Here is a 21,246-nt window from a genome sequence, read left to right as displayed (position 1 = left end):
AACTCCTGTTTTATAAGCCAGCCTCTCAGTCACCTGAAGACAGGTACCTAGCCTGACTTTCAGTGACAGGCTGAGAGTTTCCTGTTGTATCCCAGCCATATTCCTAAATGAATCAGTTTGACTTATTTACCTGCCTCTCACAATGCAGAGTTTTAAGAACAGTCAGTCAATGCTGAAAGAAATCACAACTATTGCTTTGATTAAATAATCTCCATTCTGCTATACTTAGTTTTTGTCTGTCTCTGTCTCTCTCTCACACACACACACCCCTTAGGAAAATTCCCAGTACATGTGAACAAGTCACCTTTATCTTATTGTAAGAAAGACATTTTGTTATTACTGTGTGTGTGTGTACATGTGTTCATGCTGGTGTGCACACGCCACAGTATTTGCATGGTGGTCAGGGGACAGCTTTCAGGAGTAGGTCCTCACCTTCTGTGTGGTTGACAGGGTCTCTTTGATGTTTTACTGCTGTGTACACCAGGGTAGCTGGTTCGTGAACCTTTGGGGCTCCTACCGTCTCCACTTTCACCCTCTTAAGAGTGCTGGGATCCCAGATGCCCACAGCACACATCTGGCTTTTGCATTTGCTCTAGGGATTAGAGTTTGAGTCCTTTGGCTTGTGGTGCAAGCAGTTATATCCACCGAACTATCTCTTGTTCCACACTCTCAGAAAAACATGAAGGTAGCTTATGAAGTGCCTGGTGAGCAGTGGGTAAGAAAGACTAGGAAAGCAGGTAGACGAGCTGTGAGGAGGCTCATGAGGTAAACAGGCGACTGCTGCTGCTCCGGCTGCCAAGTTTCCTCCTCCGGGGCCACAGCAGCAGTGGGGAATCAATACTCGTAATTGAAACTGAATGCAATTAATCATGCACTTTTGAGCCATTCAGTTTTAATTCTACTAGAACTATGTCCTTCAACAGAGGCCGAGTGATGGATCACCCAGGGAAGGAAAACACTATAAGGAAACTTCCCATAGTCACTGGGCTCCCATGACAGCTGTGCCCAAAGCTTGGAAGCCTTTAGACACCGTCTAACGCTGCCACTGCTGTCACTGGGAAACCAACACAAGTTTCTGACCCAGGCTGCTCACTGTAAATACTTTGTTATGTTATTCCTTCACTGGGACAGAAGCATCAGTCCTTCCTTTGACCAAGTGACTTCAGACCTGAGTTCTACAGAAGGCAACTCAAGTTCTTCAGGAAAACAGTCGCAGCAGCAGCAGCTGCAGCAACAACAACAACGGCAACAAGGGTTCTGGTCATATCCACACTACCGGTGCTTCAGCCTGTCCCTGTCCTGCGTATCACCAGGAACTCAGCTCCTATGAACAGAGACCATTGTGGGAGCAGAGTTGTGGGCTTCCCCAGCCCAGATGAACTGCTCACAGCTCAGTGTGCACTGGAGGACTTCCACTCAGAGCCACAGCTCCTTCAGCATAGAATGTGTCATCTTAGGCAACCTGTAAATAGTCACTTCAGATGCAAGGACACTCTCCAACACCTTGGACTGTCTGATACTGAAGGCTAAAATCTCTCCCCATGTCAGCTCCATGGAGCACTCTTTTACAGCATTACAGATTCACATCTTCTAGTATAACAGCCTAGATAAACCTACAATTCCTAAAGATGGGAGGCAAAGAATGGCTTGTCTTTCTGAATAAAGGAAACAAAGTGGCTGTTCACAGCATAACACACAAGGATGAAATAACGAATTTCCAAATCAGGGATGATGGGATAAAGGAAAATCAAACCCAGAGGTGACATGGAACTGGCAGAGTAACACATACTCAGAGTAACACATACTAGCTAAGGACCCTTGTTAATTGGGACAAAGTTAACAGTGTCACTTTGTAGGGTTAACATCAGCGTCTGGGCTCAGAGAGGGAGCATGAGCAGTTATAGGAAAGCCAATCAGGAATGAGCGTCAGCTCAGCTGTGCTCCTGTGGCAGTAGATGCTGGCTGGCCACGCCTGCAGTGTCAGGCTAGCCAGGCCCACTTTGGCATCCCATCACTTTGGAAAGACTCACCCGTTTGCCATTCCACTAATCCCAACTTCTCATAACAGGCCACTGTAAACCAGTACACCAGACAACTGGATTTTACTCTATTCACTTACTGTTATTAAACTTTGTCTACTTAATTCCTCCTTTGTCAAGACAAGAATTATGCTTGGCTTAAAGATTAATACATGCAGCTCAACAAGACCTTGTTGAAAATTATGAGATACTGGCTAAATATTCAAAGGACTTCAAATGGAGAGAAAATAAAAAGGGCTTTAAAAAAGGCGAAAGATTTATACGATCTGAAGAGAAACCAGAGTGTAAAAAGGGCTTTAAAAGCACAGCGATAGTCAGGTGTTTCCAGCTTGTTCCAGTGCATGTGCTCTAACAATGCCAACACTGACTCCTACATGTCAAATTAAGCCAATAATCACAGCTGTGATTAAAATTGTAGCACTGCCAGACAAGAAGATGAGTATCATTTATAGCTGAGGGTAATGCCGGAGGGTAACAACTGATCAGTCACATGACAAGGTAAGCAGTATCTATGATAGGCAAACAAGCCCATTAAATGGAATTTTCATGGGTAAACAATAATAATAATAGAGCCATAGATACCTTTAGACAAGTGTTTTTAAAAGTAAAACAGGGCATTTTCTTGGGATCTTTTTCTAAGATAAACTACTTTGGAAATGAATATTTTCCTATAAAATTTTCCATTTTGATCATATATAATTCTATTTATGTAAAGAAGGATATATTTTAATAATCTGTATAGAAATGATTAAGATGTAAAATTAAGATGTAAAAAGGAAATCCATTTTTCTAAATAAAAAGGACCTAAAAATCATTGATTCTTACAAAATTAAAAGAAACAGTCCACAAAGTCTGAAGTTATTTTGGAAGATCTCCAGATATCGAGACAAGAAGTAAAAAGGATTTAGATACAGAGAAAGTTTCTCCATTTCTTCTTCCAATTGATGTTGTGGAATGTGGAAGAAAAAGAAAAGAAAAAAAAAAGCAAAACAAAACAAAACAAAACAAAACAAAACCCTCTATCAAAAGCTGACTGTGTTGATGGACCTTGAACTCTATGCTGTCCAAAACAGAGTCCCCCAAATGCCAGAACAAAAACAGACTTCAAGGGATGCTCCAGGAAGGGATTTTAAAGCAATTCAGGAGAGGAAAGGTAAAAATATCCAGACAGATTCATGATGGTGATCATGGTAGCCAGTGGGTTTTGGAGATTGATGACTGTTCTAACCAAACCACATACATAGCTGCACATGCAAGACATGGCAGAGTGGGACTTCCATGCCAATCGGACAAAAGAAAGCCATACTTCACTCCACAGAAAGAAGAGCGCAAACAACTGGACCCAGACGGGCAGCTGGCTCTGCAAAGCCACAGGCTGTGTCTGGTAGCCAGGTAAGGCGCTCCAATGTGAAGAGACGAGCACAGGATGGCAGCTGGTACCTTGAAGTATTACCCCAGGGAGGATGAGTCACCACAGGGGCTGGGTGTGGTTTCAGGTGACCAATTTGCTGGGACTTTCAACCTGGTTACAGGACAGCTGCCTCTTGCTTCTGGGTTATGCTGAAAACTCGTCTTCAGGAAACAAAGGACAAAAGTCCAGAATGCAGTTTCCTGGTGTAGGCTCTGTGAAGAAGAAAATGGCAAACGCCACTCGGAATGCTAGATGTGGACTGATGGTGTGGGGAGGAAACATGCTTCTCTTCTCCTGAGTGAAGGCACAAGGAGGACCTCACAGACTGGAGGTTTTAGGAAGACCGTTTCAAATATATAAAGAAAAAAAAAAACCAAACAATAAAATCCAATAAAGTCACAGGATAACAGACGGTAAAAAAGAAAAGAGCATCAATTCCAAATAATCCTTCTGAAAGAAAGAGATGAGAGCCCACACCCACATTCTGTGTAGGTGTAGATGCACAGTGGGTGGAGGAGGATGCTGATTGAAGCAGCGAGTCCAGCATGCTTACAACAGGCTGGGCCCACCAAAATAACAGCACTAATACAGCACAGAGGGGCCTTCTCATTGCTCCCTAACGAGGAATATGCCCAGGACCTGGGAAGAGACAGACAGTTTGACACTCCTGGTAATAGCAAGAAAGCACTTTTCTGTACATCTGCATGACTCAGAGAGAAAGGTGAGAAAAAGACCTTTGCTGTTCTCAGGTAGCTGGAAAGCTGGTAACCAGGGCATCACAGTCATGAAGGACTGAAACCTCGCCAGAACACTTGGTTCACTGATAGCTGACTTATGCAGAAAAACAAAACAAAACCAACAGAAAAGGAATCCATGGGACAAATTTAAATTCTTTGACCATTTTCTCCTTCACATACTTGTATTGCTTATTATATAACATGTAATAAGAAAATTAATTATATAGGCTCTGGTTATTGATACATAAAAATAGGAGATCATTAGACTACCTAATTTTTTGCAGAGTCTTGGCAATCACCCTGCAGTGAGGTCCCCAGTACTGATTTTGGAGGCACAGGGTGGGAAGACATGTCTATGAAAACAAAATGGGGCCAGTAAGACTCAATCCTAAACTTCATGAAAAGAATGCTTACCCACATGAGAGGTACTTGTGTCCTGGCTGGTCTCCTGGGTGATGGGTTCAGACATGGCTGCTTTATTTGGGAAGGGTGCTGACTGAGTGAAGTGTGTGTGACGGAGCAGTGGAAGGGAAGGCCACAACCCACAAAAACAGCTGGAGGATCAGGGTAGTTTCCTCCCGAGCACCAGACCGGGAACCTAATGTTCACAAATACAAACTCACTACAGAGCTGACCACAATGAGCAGGAGGCTGGCCATGCTTAATAAAGGAGAATTAGTTGAGCTTTCCACTGGCAGAAGTTTAGAAATAGACGGGGCACAGATTGCCAAAGTAAAAGAATGCAGATGAGCTCTCCAGGACTTGAAGGAATCCAGGTCTCTTGATTTCAGCTCCATCTCAGTCTTTAAGGAGGCTCTCAAGGGAAATGCAGACTACGATCTGGGAAGGACGAGTTAGGTGACAGGCACATGAGGTGCTACATTCAGGAAGAGTGCGGGCACTGTGTGCAGCCCACACTTAGAGATTTCCATCACAGGGCAGGGCTGCTCAGCAGCCTCTGACTGAGTCTACCTAACTGCTTAGTCACGCTGTTCTGAAATGCTGATACAGACACTCAGTTGTCCTGAAGAACTGAATTATGATAGAAGCCTAAACTTCTTTTGAGAAGAGGAGGAGGAAGAGGAAGAATGAGGAGGAAGAGGAAGAAGGAAGAGGAGGAGGGAGGGAGGGAAGAAAGGAAGCAAGGAAGGAAAGAAAAAGAAAGGCAATCAATCAATCAGTCAACTCAGATTCTTCTTCTGGAAACTAATCAGTGGAACAAACTTACTTACAACATAACTGACTGTGTACTGACTCAAAGGGACTCATGACCGGAGCGAGGACAGTAAGTTAACGGTTAACTTTCGGCCTTTATGTTCTCTTCCCTACTACAGTTCCCAGAGTCCTCAGAAAAGATACCTGCTCTGCCAGAACACTTTGAGGAATGGTGCTTGTGTTCTAGCCTGAATTTTCATAACCTTCAAAGACTTATTTTCCTTGCCCCTCCCCTATTAAATAGAAGAAAATAAGCCTTAGTGAAACAGTACAGAACAAACAGCAATGGCCACCTTGAACCCACTCCATATGCCCCAAGGTCCCCAGCAGTCACCATGTGTCTGGAGGTCCCAGCACTGCTTCTTTTATACGGAGGGAACCTATAAAATCAGACGTGATCTGATGTAATAGCTAGCAGCTAAAAGGTCTGAGAAAGCCCAAGTGATTCTTCTTCAGGACTGAGAATTTACAATGTCCCCTTTGTGCTACAAGTACAAGAATGGTGGCTTCTCTTACCAGTCAGGGTGGCCCGGTTACCGGGCTGAAATGCTGACTCACCTGGGACAAAAGTGCTGCCAAGTTGGGGTTATATCCTGACAGGCCAGACCTTTCATCATAAAACTGCTAAGAAGGAAGACTACGGAGAACATTTATTCACAACGGCTGAAAAAAAAGGCTTAAAAAAAAAGAATAAATTTAACCAAGAAAGCGAAAGACTTCTACTTAAAAAAAAAAATTAAGATGCTGATAAAAGAAAGTAAAGGAGAGAAACAGATGGTGGAAGCCCTTGCATGCTCCTGGGCTGGCAAAATAATACCATAAAGATGGTATTCAGCCGAAGTCATCTACAGATTCAGTGTAACACCCGTCAAGACTCCAGTGATGGCCTTACAGAACCGTACAAAACCATCCTGAAATGTGTACGGAAATACAAAGACCACAGGCAGCCAAAGCGACCCACCTGTGAACATATCTGGGGCTGTCACATTACACAGTGTCTAACTATACTACAGAGCCATGATGACAAAGATAGATGATACCAGGCACAGAATCACACGTGTAGACCAAAGGAATATAAAACAAGCCTGAGAGATATGCAACAGAGCTGAGGACATCTAAATTTTGATAAAGGGACCAAAACCATGAACTGGTAAAAGGACAGCTTATTCAATAAATGATACTGGCAAACTGAATATTTAACTGTAGAGAATGAAGTTAGATCTATATCTACCACCCTACACATGCACAAGTAAATCGACTCAAACTTAATCAAATATCTTAGCTTAAAGTATAAAAAAGATATATTTGCTGCCGCCCTCCCCCCCCCAAAAAAAAGAAAAAAAAGAAAAGACCTTTAGTATCCATGTATTTTCTGTCTCCAGATTTTAAGATACAGGTCTCTGGCTTTCAAAAAACTCTTAATTTGTTAGTAAATTAGATGATCTGAAAGTGGGTTTAGGATACAGGAGACCTTGTCACTCAGGGCACCTCTGTCTTCATTCCTCCCTCCTTACCGAGGACGTCACTGGTGGCCATGATATCACATGTGTACATCGCTGCCATCAGCCGTTGAGGCTTCACCTGCAGAGCATAGCGGCATGCTTCTTTCATGGTGGCAATTAGCTGCCCAGAGAAGGGTCCATAGCAGTCTATGACTGGAGAGTCTCCTTTCTGGGAAGTCTCTTCAAAGGGCTCTGAGTAGCCATCTTGTTGCTCTTGGTTTTCATCTCCAACGGGACAGGTTTTACTTTTCTCCTGTCCCTCTCCTGTCAGATCACACTGACCTTGGCTCTGTTTATCACTTGCTCCTGGTTCTGCACATTTATTTAGCTCCCACTTTTCTAGGACGAAACAGACACCCATGAGGGGCTCCTCACACATGGGGCCAGAGAGAGTCGCTAGCTGGAAGCCGCTCACAATGCTATTGCCGAAGTCTCGGAATCTACTGGCTTCTTTTGATTCTCTGCCAGCTGGGCCAGACCACACGGAGCTCTGGAAATCTTCACTTCTACTGACTAGGATGTTGGGTCCACATTTTCTGGGGCCAAATGACCAGATTTGGTCAACAGTGTTCCTCCATTTCCTCCCTGTTAAGTGTTTCTCTAGTTTTCCTTTGAATTCCCAGATTTTCTCTTGGGTCTTCTGATGAATGGCCTGAGTATTTCTACCCTCATTCAAGGAGGATGTTAAAAGCTCCATGGAACGAATCAAGTCGCTGTTTTCTTCCAGAATCCGAGTGACTTCTTCTGGAAGTGGTATGGCACGGACGCTGAGTGTGGCCAGTTTATTGGGTGTTGGTATGGTGATAAGCCCATCAGAGTCCACGAGGATCCCCTCTGGGATTTTGCTTTGCTCTTCTTTTGTTTGGTGTATGACAGCAACTTTTTGTTGCCTGCCTATTTCTTCATTGACCATGTCAACTTTGGGAGGTTTTGTGATCGTCTCTCTGAAAGGAATAATGGGTTCAGATACACTGATGTGAATCTTTGCAAACCTATGAGAGCAAGAGAAATAGCAGATGGTTAGAATCTTAGCCCTGCATCATCATGGAGATAATAGAAAAACAAAGAAATATAAAATTCATTTTCTATCAGGCCTGTCAGCTACATTCTATCTCAATCCACACGGTGCTCTCATTTTGGATTGAGAGACATCCTCTGATGGGAACGGATCTCCGGGGAGCTCCAGGTGTGTGCTGGGAAGTTGCTGCTTTGTTCATTCTCAAGACAACTAGACCACCTACTTAAGTTAGATTGTTTTGAGTTGAAAATAAATATTGTAATAGGGTCTGACACATGATTCCTTTAAAATCAAATTTGGCAGACTTGAGTCTGGAGAAGACGAAGAACCCAGTGATCGTCCCTCTGAAGAGACAGTCAGAGACTCACACCAGTCAGAGCTTCACGTTATATTCTGTATTGACAAAGAAGCTCACGTGAAGCCAGAACACCCAGGGCTGTCTAGACTAGCATGTCATCATGAACCTTCTGTAGTGACAGGAAGCTCTCTATCTTCCTGTGATGACTAGCATTGGAAATGTGGCTAGCACAAAACAGAAGAAACATATTTTATTTAAATGTAAATATCCACACTGTGGCTGAACATTGGAAACATGACTAGTGTAGTTGGTTTTTAACCAGTATTATTTATACAGCCTCATATGGCCCCACAACTTCTCACAGTGTCTGTAGTATACAGTGCTGTACAGCACAGGGCTGGAGCCCTAATCCGGCACAAAGTTCAGAAAGCTTCCCTTCCACACAGTATTGGATTTAGCTTCTTTCTTGTCAGCTGTAAGCTCACCCAGGGCAGAGACTGGAAACTGGCAAGGACTAACTGCTACTGCTGCTGAAGAAACTGGGCGATCTTTCTTTTTGTCTTATTTCCTCTTTATGCCACTGTCAAATCACACTAAAGCTTTGGGCAATCTACATCTTTGTGTGCGTGCACTCGTGCATGCACAAGTACATTATACTGAGTTTTGTAATTTCATAATGATATCTTCCCCGGGAAATTTATTCTCTGAAGAAACCGAGTGCTGACAATTCATCCTAGGTTTCTTTCTGTCTTTAACATTTTGTAGGTATGGCCCAAGAACTTTATTTATGCCTTTTGGTAAATTTGAAAACTCAATAGAGTTTTGTTGTTGTTTTTTTTAAGTGAAATGGTATCAAAATGGACTTCAGCTGTAGAATCTGAAATAGATAATGTGCAGAAGGCAGAAAAGCATGGTAGCAGGTCACTCCCAGCAAGAGTTATGGCTCTAGCAGCCAGGTTTTCTTCCTTCGCAGATTAGCATGCTTCAAGCCTACATGCCTGCTCCAGGAGGCACCAGACGGATGAGGCTGTGTTCACTCTCACCAATAATTCAGATGCAAAGAGATCATAACAGTGAAGAGCACTAAGAATGTACGCGTGTGGACATTCTGCTTTGTGGTGCTCACTCACTATACTGACTCATTATGCCGGGTGCTTCACAAGTGTGTCATTTCCCTAACAGACACGAATACGATCCTCACTGTGTAGAGGAGAGAACGAGCTGAGTATTCATACTATCCACGAGGCTGGACAGTAGAGACCTAGGAGCTACATCTTGCTCTGGCTTTAGCTTCATGCTCCTCACCATGACATTGTGGTGAAAAGTGGAGTTTCATTACATACATTAGACTGAAGTAAAAGTTTTGTTTAGAAGCATGATAAACAAAAAATTCACAATGCTAAATTTAGATTTTGATCATAGGTCATGTAACCTTATTTTGTATTAAGCCTGTTAATATGATTAAAATTATACTATAAAACAATCTATGCTAAAGATGTCAAGTGATCTATATAATCATTATTTAAAATGCCAACTGGCATTCAATACTTATTTTTTTTGTTAAAAAAAAGTATTTAGATGGAATAAAAATTGCCACTAACTGGCCCCAAATAGCTAATCCAGTCTTTCTAAGTGTGATTCTTCCCACTTCCCACTCTGAGGGTCTCGTTTGCTACTGCGTCAATCCTAGAAAGCCACTCTTGCGGCCAGAAGCTCAGTGGGTGGGACAGCGGGACATGTGGGTCTGAGCACCCCACCCAATCACAGTTGGCACCTGGCGGGCACAAGCTTGACTCCTGTGGTTAGGAGCTACTGAAATGGTACTGTTGAAAACCCAAAGCATTCTTTGTTTCAGGTCATTAGAAATAAAAAGCCATGTAGGAGCTCCTTGACTACTTATGAAACATTTACTGGAATTTACAATTTCCTGTGGCTAGGTAACAATTAGCCCGCACTTTGTCAAACAAACAAACAGACAACAAAAACCCAAACCCATTGGGTCATGATAGAATTCCTTGTTTTGAGAATTCTTGTAAGCCTTTTAAAGTGACTTATTTTTGCCTAAACATTAGGTAAGGAGGCAGGTCAGGTGAATGCCTTGTAGCAGAGAAAACTTCAAATGGTCTAAGATTTAAATGTGTCAGTTAATTGTTGGAGGGTGGGTAAAAAGAGAATGAAACTACAAAAAAAAAAAAAGAAAGAAAGAGAGAAAGAGAGAGAGAGAGAAACAAAACAGAAACAGACTGACATCCAGTCTTATCTCAGATTAAGTCTCTAAGGGTATGCTGAACATAAATCTAAATGTGTCTCTGTTTGATTACACTGTTATTATCTTTTTTAATTTTCAGGTTCTTAAAAAGGTTTACTTTTCATTTATGTGTATGTATGTGTACTAAATGAGTTTATGTTCATCATGTGTGTGAAGGTGACCAGAGACCAGAGTGCATAGGATTCCTGGGACTGTGGGCTACCTAAGGTGGCTGCTAGGTCTGGAATCTGGGTCTTCTGAAAGAGCTAACTGCTGAGCCATCCTCCAGTTTACAGCCGAACTCTTTAAAACAATAAAGTGATCGAGATCAGTGCAGTGCTTGCACTGCAAACATAAGGGCCCCAGTTCAACCCCCAGGGCCCATGTGAAAAAAGCCAGTGTTCTGCTGGTTTGTGCTGGGCGTCTCAGTGCTGAGGGAAGAGACACTGGGCTCCTGGGACTCACTGGATAGTAAGCTTAGTCTAGTTGGGATGCTCCGTATCTGAGGAATGGGACCCAAGGCCTCCACACACACCTACAAGCATATGTAATGCCTGACCCAAATATGCACACGAAACAATAAAACAGAAGCACGAACACCTAAATAAATAAATAAATAAATAAATAAATAAATAAATAAATAAATAAATAAATAAAAATAGGAAAGTCACAGGAGTGGAAAGTAGTTTTAAAGTTATAGAGACTACTTGCTTAGGTATTTTAAGGACGCCAATTATAAAGCTATTGAAACTGAGAAAATACAACCATACTATTATATTGTTACCTTTTGTTATAAAGTAACAAAAAAAAGCTATGCACTACTTTGAATGTCTGAGGTTCCAAGAAGTCTGCTATAGAAATTGCTCACACAATTACAGCCATTCCATGCTGTGGAAGGAAGTGTGCAGCTGCCAAATCTACGAGGCAACAGGAGCTTTGTGAATCAAGGCAACGCAGAGCCTGATTCTAGATTCTGATTACTGCTGGATGGATGGATGGATGGATGGATGGATGGATGGATGGATGGGTGGGTGGGTGGGTGGGTGGATGGACGGACGGATGGACGGATGGATGGGTGGGTGGGTGGATGGATGGGTGGATGGACGGATGGATGGATAGACAGATGGACAGATGGAAAGACGGATGGATGGATGGATAGGTGATAGACAGACAGACAGAAAAGTGTAGTAGGCTTCTATATAGCTGCGGCTGTGCTTCATGTGGGTTCTTGCTCTGATTCTAAGATTTCCATTCTGAGAACTCTGGCAGCTCCTCTGGCTTGGAGACAACAGCTGACACTTAATCGCTCCCTCTTTATATACAAACCATGCATGGGTGAAAAAGTTGAAATATACGTCCTATGACAACTAGAAAGTCTTAAAAGGTTATAGGCGTTCTTAACCATGAGATGTAACAGTCATAAAGACTACCACAAAGAATCAACTGATCTATAATCATTTAGCTCAATGTGGACACCCATGTAAACCGCTGTCCAGGCTAAAAACAGTTTCTCTAGCCATAAGGCATGTCTCCATTTCTTCCAGATCCCTCACAGGTAGACAACCATAACTTTCTATTATAATCTGCCCGCCTTTTCTGTTTTGCCTATTTAAATGCAAACACCTAAACTATGCAGATTAATTAACTGTATACAAGTATATGTGTGTGTCTGTGCATGTATGCATGTGGACACTAAAGGTTAACAATGGGGTCTTCCTCAATCTGTCTCTACCATAATTTGTGACAACCTACTTATGGTGGTGGATTCCTATAGCTCCAGATAGTTAGGAGGCTGAGGCAGGACGATCATTGGAGTCTGAGAATTTCAGACCATCCCAGGCCATGCAGAGAGAACCTATCCTAGAACAAGAATGTCATTGAGAGCACTCATCCTTAACAAACATTTACCCAGCTTTGTTACACATACAGAGATTTAGAAACGGAAGATTTGCCAAGCTGAAGGCTGTTTTCTTAGGACACAACACAAACCAGATTCCAATAGTGTACCAATTCCTACTTCTACCAGTGGTGTGGCAAGTGTATCAGTGTACAACTCCTCCATCACTTGAGAATCAATGTCTTTGGGTACACGGTGGTATCTTACGTGTGTGTGTGTGTGTGTGTGTGTGTGTGTGTGTGTGTGTGTGTGTATACACATGAGCAGGTCAGAGTATGACTTTGGCTGTTGTGCTGCAGATGCCACCTTCCTTCCTAGATTTTAAGGCAGGCTATTTGGTCAGCAAGCCCCAGAGGTCGGCCTGTTGCCCCATCCCAACACTGGGATTACCAGTGAGTGCCAACATTTCTGGCTCTCTAATATGGATCAAGGATTAAATTCAGGTCTTTGGGGTAATAAGGCAAGGGATTTACCAACTATGATCCCAGTTTCTTACATCAGTTTTCATTTGCTTTTATCAAGTGCTAACTGGTTCAGTACATTTTCCAATGCCCGTTGCCTTTAGATTCCTGTTGTGCTATGCCTGTGAGTGTTGGTAGCGGTTCCTTTTGGGCTGTCAGCTACTTTTAGGCATTGTTTAGCAAAGAGGACGTAAGCCTCACGTGATGCAGGTATTGCAAAGGTTAGAGCACACTGGTGCTTTACTTCTCACTCTACGGCTGTGTTGAAGATGAACTAATCATTTGTTTTTAAATTTTCTTACCCACTTCTTGTACATATTCCCTTTCCTTATAGTATCTTCTAGACTGTAGACAGTTTCCAATCTTCACACTTTAACCCCGACTTACCTCACACACCCTTCCAAGTAGGATATGAAATAAGAACCCCTCTTCCCCCACCCATCCAACTGGGTAGCACTGTTTACGGGAGAACCTGTGAGATCCTCACCGCTCTGCACTGCAAGCCATTTTTGGAGTCTATTCTACTCCATCACTTCTGTGCTCAACACCACAGTCTTACTGCTGCTCTAAAGAGAAACTGATTCCCAATCTTTTAGCACAGTAACAACACCCAGCTGGGAATGCTTTGGTTATTACAGGACCTTTGGTGAAAATCTGCACACAAATTTTCAAATCAGCTTGAAAAGTCTTATATGCACAGGGAGGGGGGAAAACATTGGACACATCCTTCAAGGACATGCCTCCGTGACATGTCCCTCAATCAGATGCCACCTAATAGGCTATTCAGTGCAATTCCTTCTCACGACTCCTGGCCCCCAAACACGCCCTTCTTATTACCGGGGGGCACTGGGGTACTGCAGTCCAATGCTCTTTGCCAACACCACTTGGTTCTGTTTCTTGGAGTTCAAAAACAGTACTTGTCAGAGCCACAAGCCATTGCCTGACAAAGCCAACGCACCTGCCTAAGGTCCCACCAGCACTGCAGTCAGCCTAGCTGACTTCTCTGCTCACCACCTTTACATATCTGTTCTTCTGGGATTCAGGTAACCTCTGAGTTCTGACAGGAACACTGGGCCTGAAGTTATTCCTCTGTTACAAGAGGCCACAAGAAGGGAATTATTTTGTTTGTCTTGAGGGAGTGGGCGGTAAGCAGTACTTTCAGAAATGATATTTGGTCCAACAGTTAAGGACCACTTCAGAATTTAAATAGGAATGCCAAGCACAACCCCAGGTACTCCCTAGGAGGCTGAGCTGAGGCAGGAGGATTGGGATTTCAAGGTCAACCTGTGTTCTATACAGGGAAACTACTTTTTTTTTCTTTTTAGAGAAAGAACTTTCATGATATTTTAAAAGAGCAGTATATACTTTAAAAAAAGATTTGTTATAGTTCTCATTGCTTTCATTCAATGTAACTATAAATTATGTTTAGTTTTTAGGTATTAACATTTTCTAGGAACATTTACATGGAGTAGTTCCCAAAATAAAAAAAAATATATTTATTGGAATTACTTAATACCATGTTAATGGTACATTTCTAGAAAGCTAATTTCTTTTATTAAACATATTTGGAAACGTTAAAAAGCATCAACAGTGAAAATCATGAGGTGAAAACACTAAGCAAAGATATCAACATAGAGCTATTAAAACAGGTTTTTAATTCAAGGAGAAAACATTTTTCAAAATATTTTAAATTATCAAAGGCAGATTTTTAAGGAAGCGGAGAATGTGAGATTATTTCATGTGACTTTTTACCTTGTCAGTGGGAGAGTGAAATGGGGGGTGGATAACCTAATTCACAAGTTGAACAAATACCATTTATAAAGCTTTGTAAGAAACCCGGAGTCTGGGGTCCTACCAGCCTGAATGCAACTGATCTACTATAATCTCAGAAGCTAAGGAGGGTCAGCCCTGGTCAGTACTTGGATGGGAGGAACCCTGGAACTGTCTTATTAGTATCTCATGATTTACCCAAACGGAACTTGAGATAAGAGATGGAAATCTATCTTAGAGTTTTGTGTGGATCATGGCTATATGAACATGGAAAAGGAAAAAGCTACAGTAGCATTGTCCAGTGAGGAAGACAGGCAGACTCTCCATCTGGAAGGAGACCCTGCCTCAGACTACAAGGACAACAGTGCACAGTGCCACACGGTACACACGCTATCTGCTGCGGCTGCTGTAGTGCATGCTTGCCACTCTCCAGCCTATGGGGTCAATGTGCGGGTGAGGGACAATGGCAGGGACCGCATGCTATATTTAGCAGCAAATGATTAGAACAGCCACTTATTATCTAGGTTATCATTATTACCTTCCCAGACATTCGAAAAGAAAAGAAAACGGGCTATTACAAGAAAATTGTTTGTATTAGTAGACGTGTGTGTGTGTGTGTGTGTGTGTGTGTGTGTGTATGTGTGTATGTGTGTATGTGTGTATGTATGTATGTATATTATAACAAATACCTTTTGTCTTCCAGATTGTAATGTTGTAAGGTTTACAAAAGTACAAGCAGGCACTTCCAACACTACTGGTAGTTACGAGACTTACAGCACTTGCTTTCTGAGTTGGCAGTGACCGTGCAGAGGCCTGTCATGACCAAATGAGCAGAGGCGGCACGGCCGGCCAGCTGTACACCCGTGAATGCCTATAGGACCAGATGGATTTACAGACCTGAGTGCTCAGCCTGTTATTACACATATAACCCGATAATCCTCGCTTCTCTATCCTGTCCTTATTTTTGCAAGAAACATACATTATCAACAAAACAAAGAAGGAAAACATTATTTATAACATGATCTGGAATGCTCAGATATAATGACTTACATATGACCTTCACAGAGAAATTTCCAGAAGGTTTATATTGTCCTAATCACAGCCTGTATTTACGAGATTTTTGTTGCTTTGATATGTGCTGTATGGATGCTTAAAATCGACATATATATTTTAAAGTGTTTTATGACTTAAGCTAAAACACAAAATTATTCAAATGTATGAATTCATATCAGTTTCCAGTTATTAAAATTTAAATTTATGACCCAATAGCTGTTTTATGTCTGAATCGAGGGCACTGCATTTTTCTTCCAAAATAAACCACAGTCTTAGTTTGACCTGTTTGGGAAACATTAAAACATCTCATTGATTTTAGAGTTATCATTTCTCCATCTCTAGCATTTTAATCTGACCTTTCTCTTAAGTCATCCAAACATCGCTGAAGGTGGACCTCCCCGGCTGTGACCAAAACATGCTCTCCTGTTTCTTGAATTAAAATCTGGACACAGGGATCAGCTTGGTTTAGCAGCTTCATTCCTTTCACGAGCTGAGGCATTTCACCTAGATGACAAAATGAAACAAAATCACAATGGCAGAAGAACCAATGTGACCTAGAGACAATGGCATGGCTCTGCTGGGGGCATTACAATAAAATAAGCTCTTAGGTCCTACTGGTGTGAAGAGCACACCCTCTTGTAACTGACTTGTACAGTCAGCCAGGATGGGGCCCACAGAGGCTTATCATTAGGATGCCAATGCTGATTTACATGGCTTACATTTCCTCATCAAATTCTTAGGCGATAAAAACTATCATCAGCATGCCTGTGAATTCACTTGTGTCTTACTAGTAACATATATATTATAGATCTAGAAATACAGCAGTACTTCAAGTAGTATGTATAAAATTAGCAGATACACAAATCATGTATGACACCTGAGAAACTACTAGAACTTATATTAAAATAACAATTTATAAGACAGGCTTGGTGACACAGACTTGCAATCCCAGCTACTCAGAGGCCCAAGGCAGGAGAATCTCGACTTGCTTGGGCTACAGAATAAGTTCAATCTGACCAGTTCAGTGAGATCTGTCTCAAAATAAAAGAAGTGACAGGGTTGTTTAGAGGTGTATTTCACTGGCACAGTTACTGTCTGTTGTGCACAAGGCCCTGAGTTGGACTCCCAGTACTGCAAGAAAGAAACAAAGCAAGACATTTAGGAAAGCACTTGACAGAAGCGGGGGCTCAGGATCCACAGTAACTAGCTACTGCACCCTATGTACTCCTTTCTGTGCATGCGCCTGGTATAGAACTATTTCAACTCAAAAGCATGTGGAAGGGGAGGGTAGAGATGGGACTGAGATCTGCATTTGGGATTTGCTTTTTCACCCTACACACTCAGCTGCCACTGTGCCCTCCAGTCAGGCCAGAGCAAGTCTTCTGATGCTACATAAAAGATTATGAGGGCATCCTTATACAGTACTGCTTTGACTGAACATTTTGCTTCATAGCTCTCCAGTGTTTAATTTGAACATGAAAAAGCACAGGAGCTTTTGCAAGGCAGAAAGCCCTTATGGAAGTTTGCTAATTAAAGAACAAGAGGAAACTATAAGAACTTCAATGCTAAAGTTCTAAAAATACCTAACACTATTTATAGTGCTAGAATCACAGACACGCATTGTAGAAGTGGACAGCATAGAAGGAATGTACAGAGTAACCTTCTCATTGTGTGGGTGAGGAAACAGCTGGAGAGAGTGAAATGAAACTGTGTCCAGAGTCAAGAGCAACTATGTGGCCGAACCTGTTTCTGAGGCTGCTTGGCCAGGCTTAGAGCCTAGGCTTTGTCTACAGACATCACAGCCCCACAGAACAGAGGGCTACAAGCCACACTGGAGTACAGGGAATCCCGAGGGAAGACTGGATGGGATTTCACCCTCTAAGAGCCCTTCCAGCATATCGTGGCTTCCCCTTGCTCATGTGGGTATATTTGATCCTCAGAGTTGGCTTGACTATCAGAGAATTAGAAACCTATCTGAAAGGATTGCTACATAGACACGGGTAAGACTCACACTACAGGAAAACAGCAGTAATAAGAAGACATAGCTCGGTATTAGTTCTCCATCAGCTGAACCACAAAGTTCAACCTGTATACATTTGTGTCCATTACTGCATACTTAAACCCATCTCTTAGCTAAAGAAGACTGTTTAAGAGTGAGGAGAGAAGAAACTTTTAGAATGAAATTTGAGACTTGGAGTCAACATTGAAATCAGGGATTTGAAAATGTTTCTGGTAGCCATTGTGTGGCCAAAATCAACACAGACACTCAATGTATTAAACTTTTAAAATTTAGAGGGTGATATTCTTCCCTTCATGGCACAGATACTGACACTAAGGTGTAAGAGGAACTGACAAAGTAGACATTTATTTCCTGCACTTCATCAAGAACTTGGTGTAAATGATAAATGCTCTAAAATGAACACGATTCAGTACAGGCCGCCAGCTAGGCATCTCTCCTCTGCGACTCACCAACACTGACAATAACCATTAAAATCAAACGTTACAATAATGGGGTCTAGCAGACACCTTTGAACAGTAACAGCACGACCTGCCAAGTTAAGAGTTTACAAATAATGAAGCACTATTCAGTACCCAGCCTTGCAGGTGACCTCAATAATCTTGGCCTCCTAATATTCAGCTCCACTACAGTGACCCCTAACAGTAACAGTGACATGTGTCAATACAATATTGTGGAAGTGGTGATGTATGACAGCCAAGGCTACCTCTGGACAGGTCAGTCGCCTTGGTTGGATGTAGAACACTTGTACTAGTGAAGGGGCCCTTGGGAGAACAGAGCGCTGAACTCAAACTGATACTTAATTCATGTGAGTGACTCTTGAAGCACAGCTAAGCTGTGTGTGGCTGCAAACAGAGTGTCTATAAAAGCCACTGGTTGGGGACTCTAAGTCCTACCACCTCCAAATTCCTGACCAAAGGACAAATAAGAGATGTCTCAGACTATTAAATTTTGCAGTATCTTGCCAAGAAGTACTATTACATAATTAATACAACTACAAACCACAATTACAGACAGAATGTATCTGTACCAAAAAACAAAACAAAACAAAAAACCCGAGAAGCATAGTTATTTTGTTTCTCAATTTTTAAAAATTTATATTTTAGGCATCGTAATATATACAAATCAGGTACAGAAAAACTAATGTACCTGGAAGCCCTGTTTCAGCTAAGAAGGATTTCTTTTTCCTCAAAGGAAAGATTTAGGATCGTCTCAAGTCTGAAACCTGAATGTAGCACTTATTAACTGTACTATCTCAGACAAGTTGGCTTCTTCTATTTTATTTTAAAATGATGTACATGTGCGTGTGTTTGTGCACGTGAGTGAGAAGTGCCTCCAGAGCCCAGAGGAGGCCTCTGCACCCCCTGAAGTGGAGTGGTGAGCACTGGCCATGGGCGCTGGGAATGAACATGTGTCCTCTGCATGCACAGCAGACAATCCTAACCGATGATCCGTCTCTACTGTGCCAGTTTCCTTTGTTTACTTTTAGAACTTTTCTAGTGTTGGGAATCAGACAAATTAGGCTTTGTACCTAATTAACTCCGTTATGCCTTAGTCATACACACATGAAGATGAGAATAAAAATTCCACTCAAATGGCTGCTGAGGGGATTAGATGAGAAATTCAATGTCAAATCTGCTGTGTACTGTTGGGATGCATACAGGATTAACTAGAATAATGAAAGCAGTAATAGTTTGGGGACATTCGTGGTTGTCTGCTGAGCTCTGAACAGCCTTGAGTGTCAGGAGCAGAGGCTGGTCAGTGGGACCTCTGGACCCCAGGCTTGGGAAATCCCAGAAGAAAAGTGTGAGAGCAACTGGGTGTGGTTCTCTATGACAGAGGAAAAACTGGAAAAATCCAGTTGATCAGACTACTAACTCTTCATGAAAAGGATAAAATGTCCCAAAGCTGAGAGCTGTCTGCAGTGATAATAACAGGTCTACTTGTGACTGAGTGGGCAGTGTTCTTGGGAGTCTTGCTATGAGACGGTGGAACTTTTTCGTGGTTATTAGACACGGGACCCATGGATGGATAAGTCGCCAAGAAAGGATGAGTATAAGACAGGAGAGCCAAGCACAAAACACTCCATGTGCTTCGAGGGTTCAAGGACATGGGGCAGCACGAAGGACAGTTTCTCAGACACTCTGAATATAAAATTAGCAACAGGACAGAGTAAAACATTTAGAAACTGAAACATACAAATGAACACTTCAGTAATGCAATCCATGAACTAATTTCTATGTCTCTAGGAGGAACAATATACTTTATGGAAAAACAGCAATACTTCTTTAAAAGTTATAATGAGAATTAATGGTCCTCTTTCAAGTATTTCAATTTAGATTTTAGAAGCTCAGAAAAAATTTAATCAGTGGCATCTGAGGAAATGTACTTTGACCTCCAGGTAGATAACCAAAATAATTCTCTGTGTTTAACTACCTCATTTTTGAACAAAGTAAAGAGAGTTAATATCATTTGGAGCATGCCGTGAACAAGAAAGAAGCCAGGTACTGGGTGGGACCCTTCGTGTCAGGGAGCTTATGAGGCAGCGCATAGCCACCTGTAACTCTAACTCCAGGAGGAGGTCTCTGCAGGCACCCACCCCACATGCACACATGCCCACAAATAAAGAGACATGCTTACATGCGAATAAAAAGATAAATATAAAAATAGAAATTACTAAATATTTGATAACCAAGTCCCAATATTTTAATAGGAAATTTCTAAAAGGCTGTTTGTTTGGGGCACTACTTTGTGCCACACTATCAAAGCTAAATCAAAGGTCAGCAAACCAGCTTCTGGGCAGTTTCCCAATATTGTTCTCGGGACCCAGGGGCCATGAGCAGCTCGTGGTCTCAGATCTGGGGAAAAGAAGGATATATAGGTACAGAAGACAACAGTACAAGCCTAGTACACACCTAGTACTTTACTGAGACCATCAAACCCTTCAGTAGAAGACTGCCTCCTCTCAGTGCCTGCTTTATGATCCCTTAAGGGAAGGTCTAGAATCTTCACTGACTGTTACAAGGTACCAGGAACAACTAAATACATTAAATACATTGACAAGTGAAGCAAGCTGGGCATGGTGGGCCACGCTTTTAGTCTCAGCACTCCACACACAAAGGCAGGCGGATCTATGAGCTGGAGGCCAGTCTGGAGTACAGAGGAAGTTCTAGGCCAGGGGTAGGCAGAGGGACTCTGTTTCAAAAGCAGAACAAGGCAAACAAAGAAACCCATGCCAGCACCACAGGCTTCTAAGAACCACATCAGCATCGTCTTACTTGGATGTTTTGGTTCAACAGCAACTCTCACAATAGGGGTGGCTTCGAAGTTGAGGGGGATGAACGGCGGGCAAGAGGGCAGGCTGCACAGAGTCGCAGATTTCAACACAGAGTCCTGGAGGCCTCCAATTCCTGCAGAGAGAAAAGACCCATGGGACCAAGCAGTTCTGAACATACGTTAAGAAAGTAACAGCACAGACCTGCATGTACCTAGCACACTGCCAAACTGATAGGAATAAGGTAGGCCTGCTTTGCATGGTGGTTTTTGTTTTTTTTGTTTTTTTTTTTAAACCAAGATATTA

General features: G+C 42.3%; 1 protein-coding gene across 1 annotated transcript in view; it reads right to left on the bottom strand.

The window, feature by feature from the left end:
• Positions 1-21,246, bottom strand: part of Efl1 (elongation factor like GTPase 1) — a 124,986-nt gene that overhangs the window by 7,235 nt on the left and 96,505 nt on the right. Inside the window, 3 exon segments of the mRNA NM_001107534.1 lie at positions 6,917-7,896; positions 16,006-16,153; positions 20,945-21,076. Of these exon segments, the coding sequence (NP_001101004.1) occupies positions 6,917-7,896; positions 16,006-16,153; positions 20,945-21,076 (1,260 nt within the window).

This window comes from Rattus norvegicus, chromosome 1, assembly GCF_036323735.1.
Source record: "Rattus norvegicus strain BN/NHsdMcwi chromosome 1, GRCr8, whole genome shotgun sequence".
NCBI lineage: Eukaryota > Metazoa > Chordata > Mammalia > Rodentia > Muridae > Rattus > Rattus norvegicus.
This window is presented reverse-complemented; position numbering and strand designations above follow the sequence as displayed.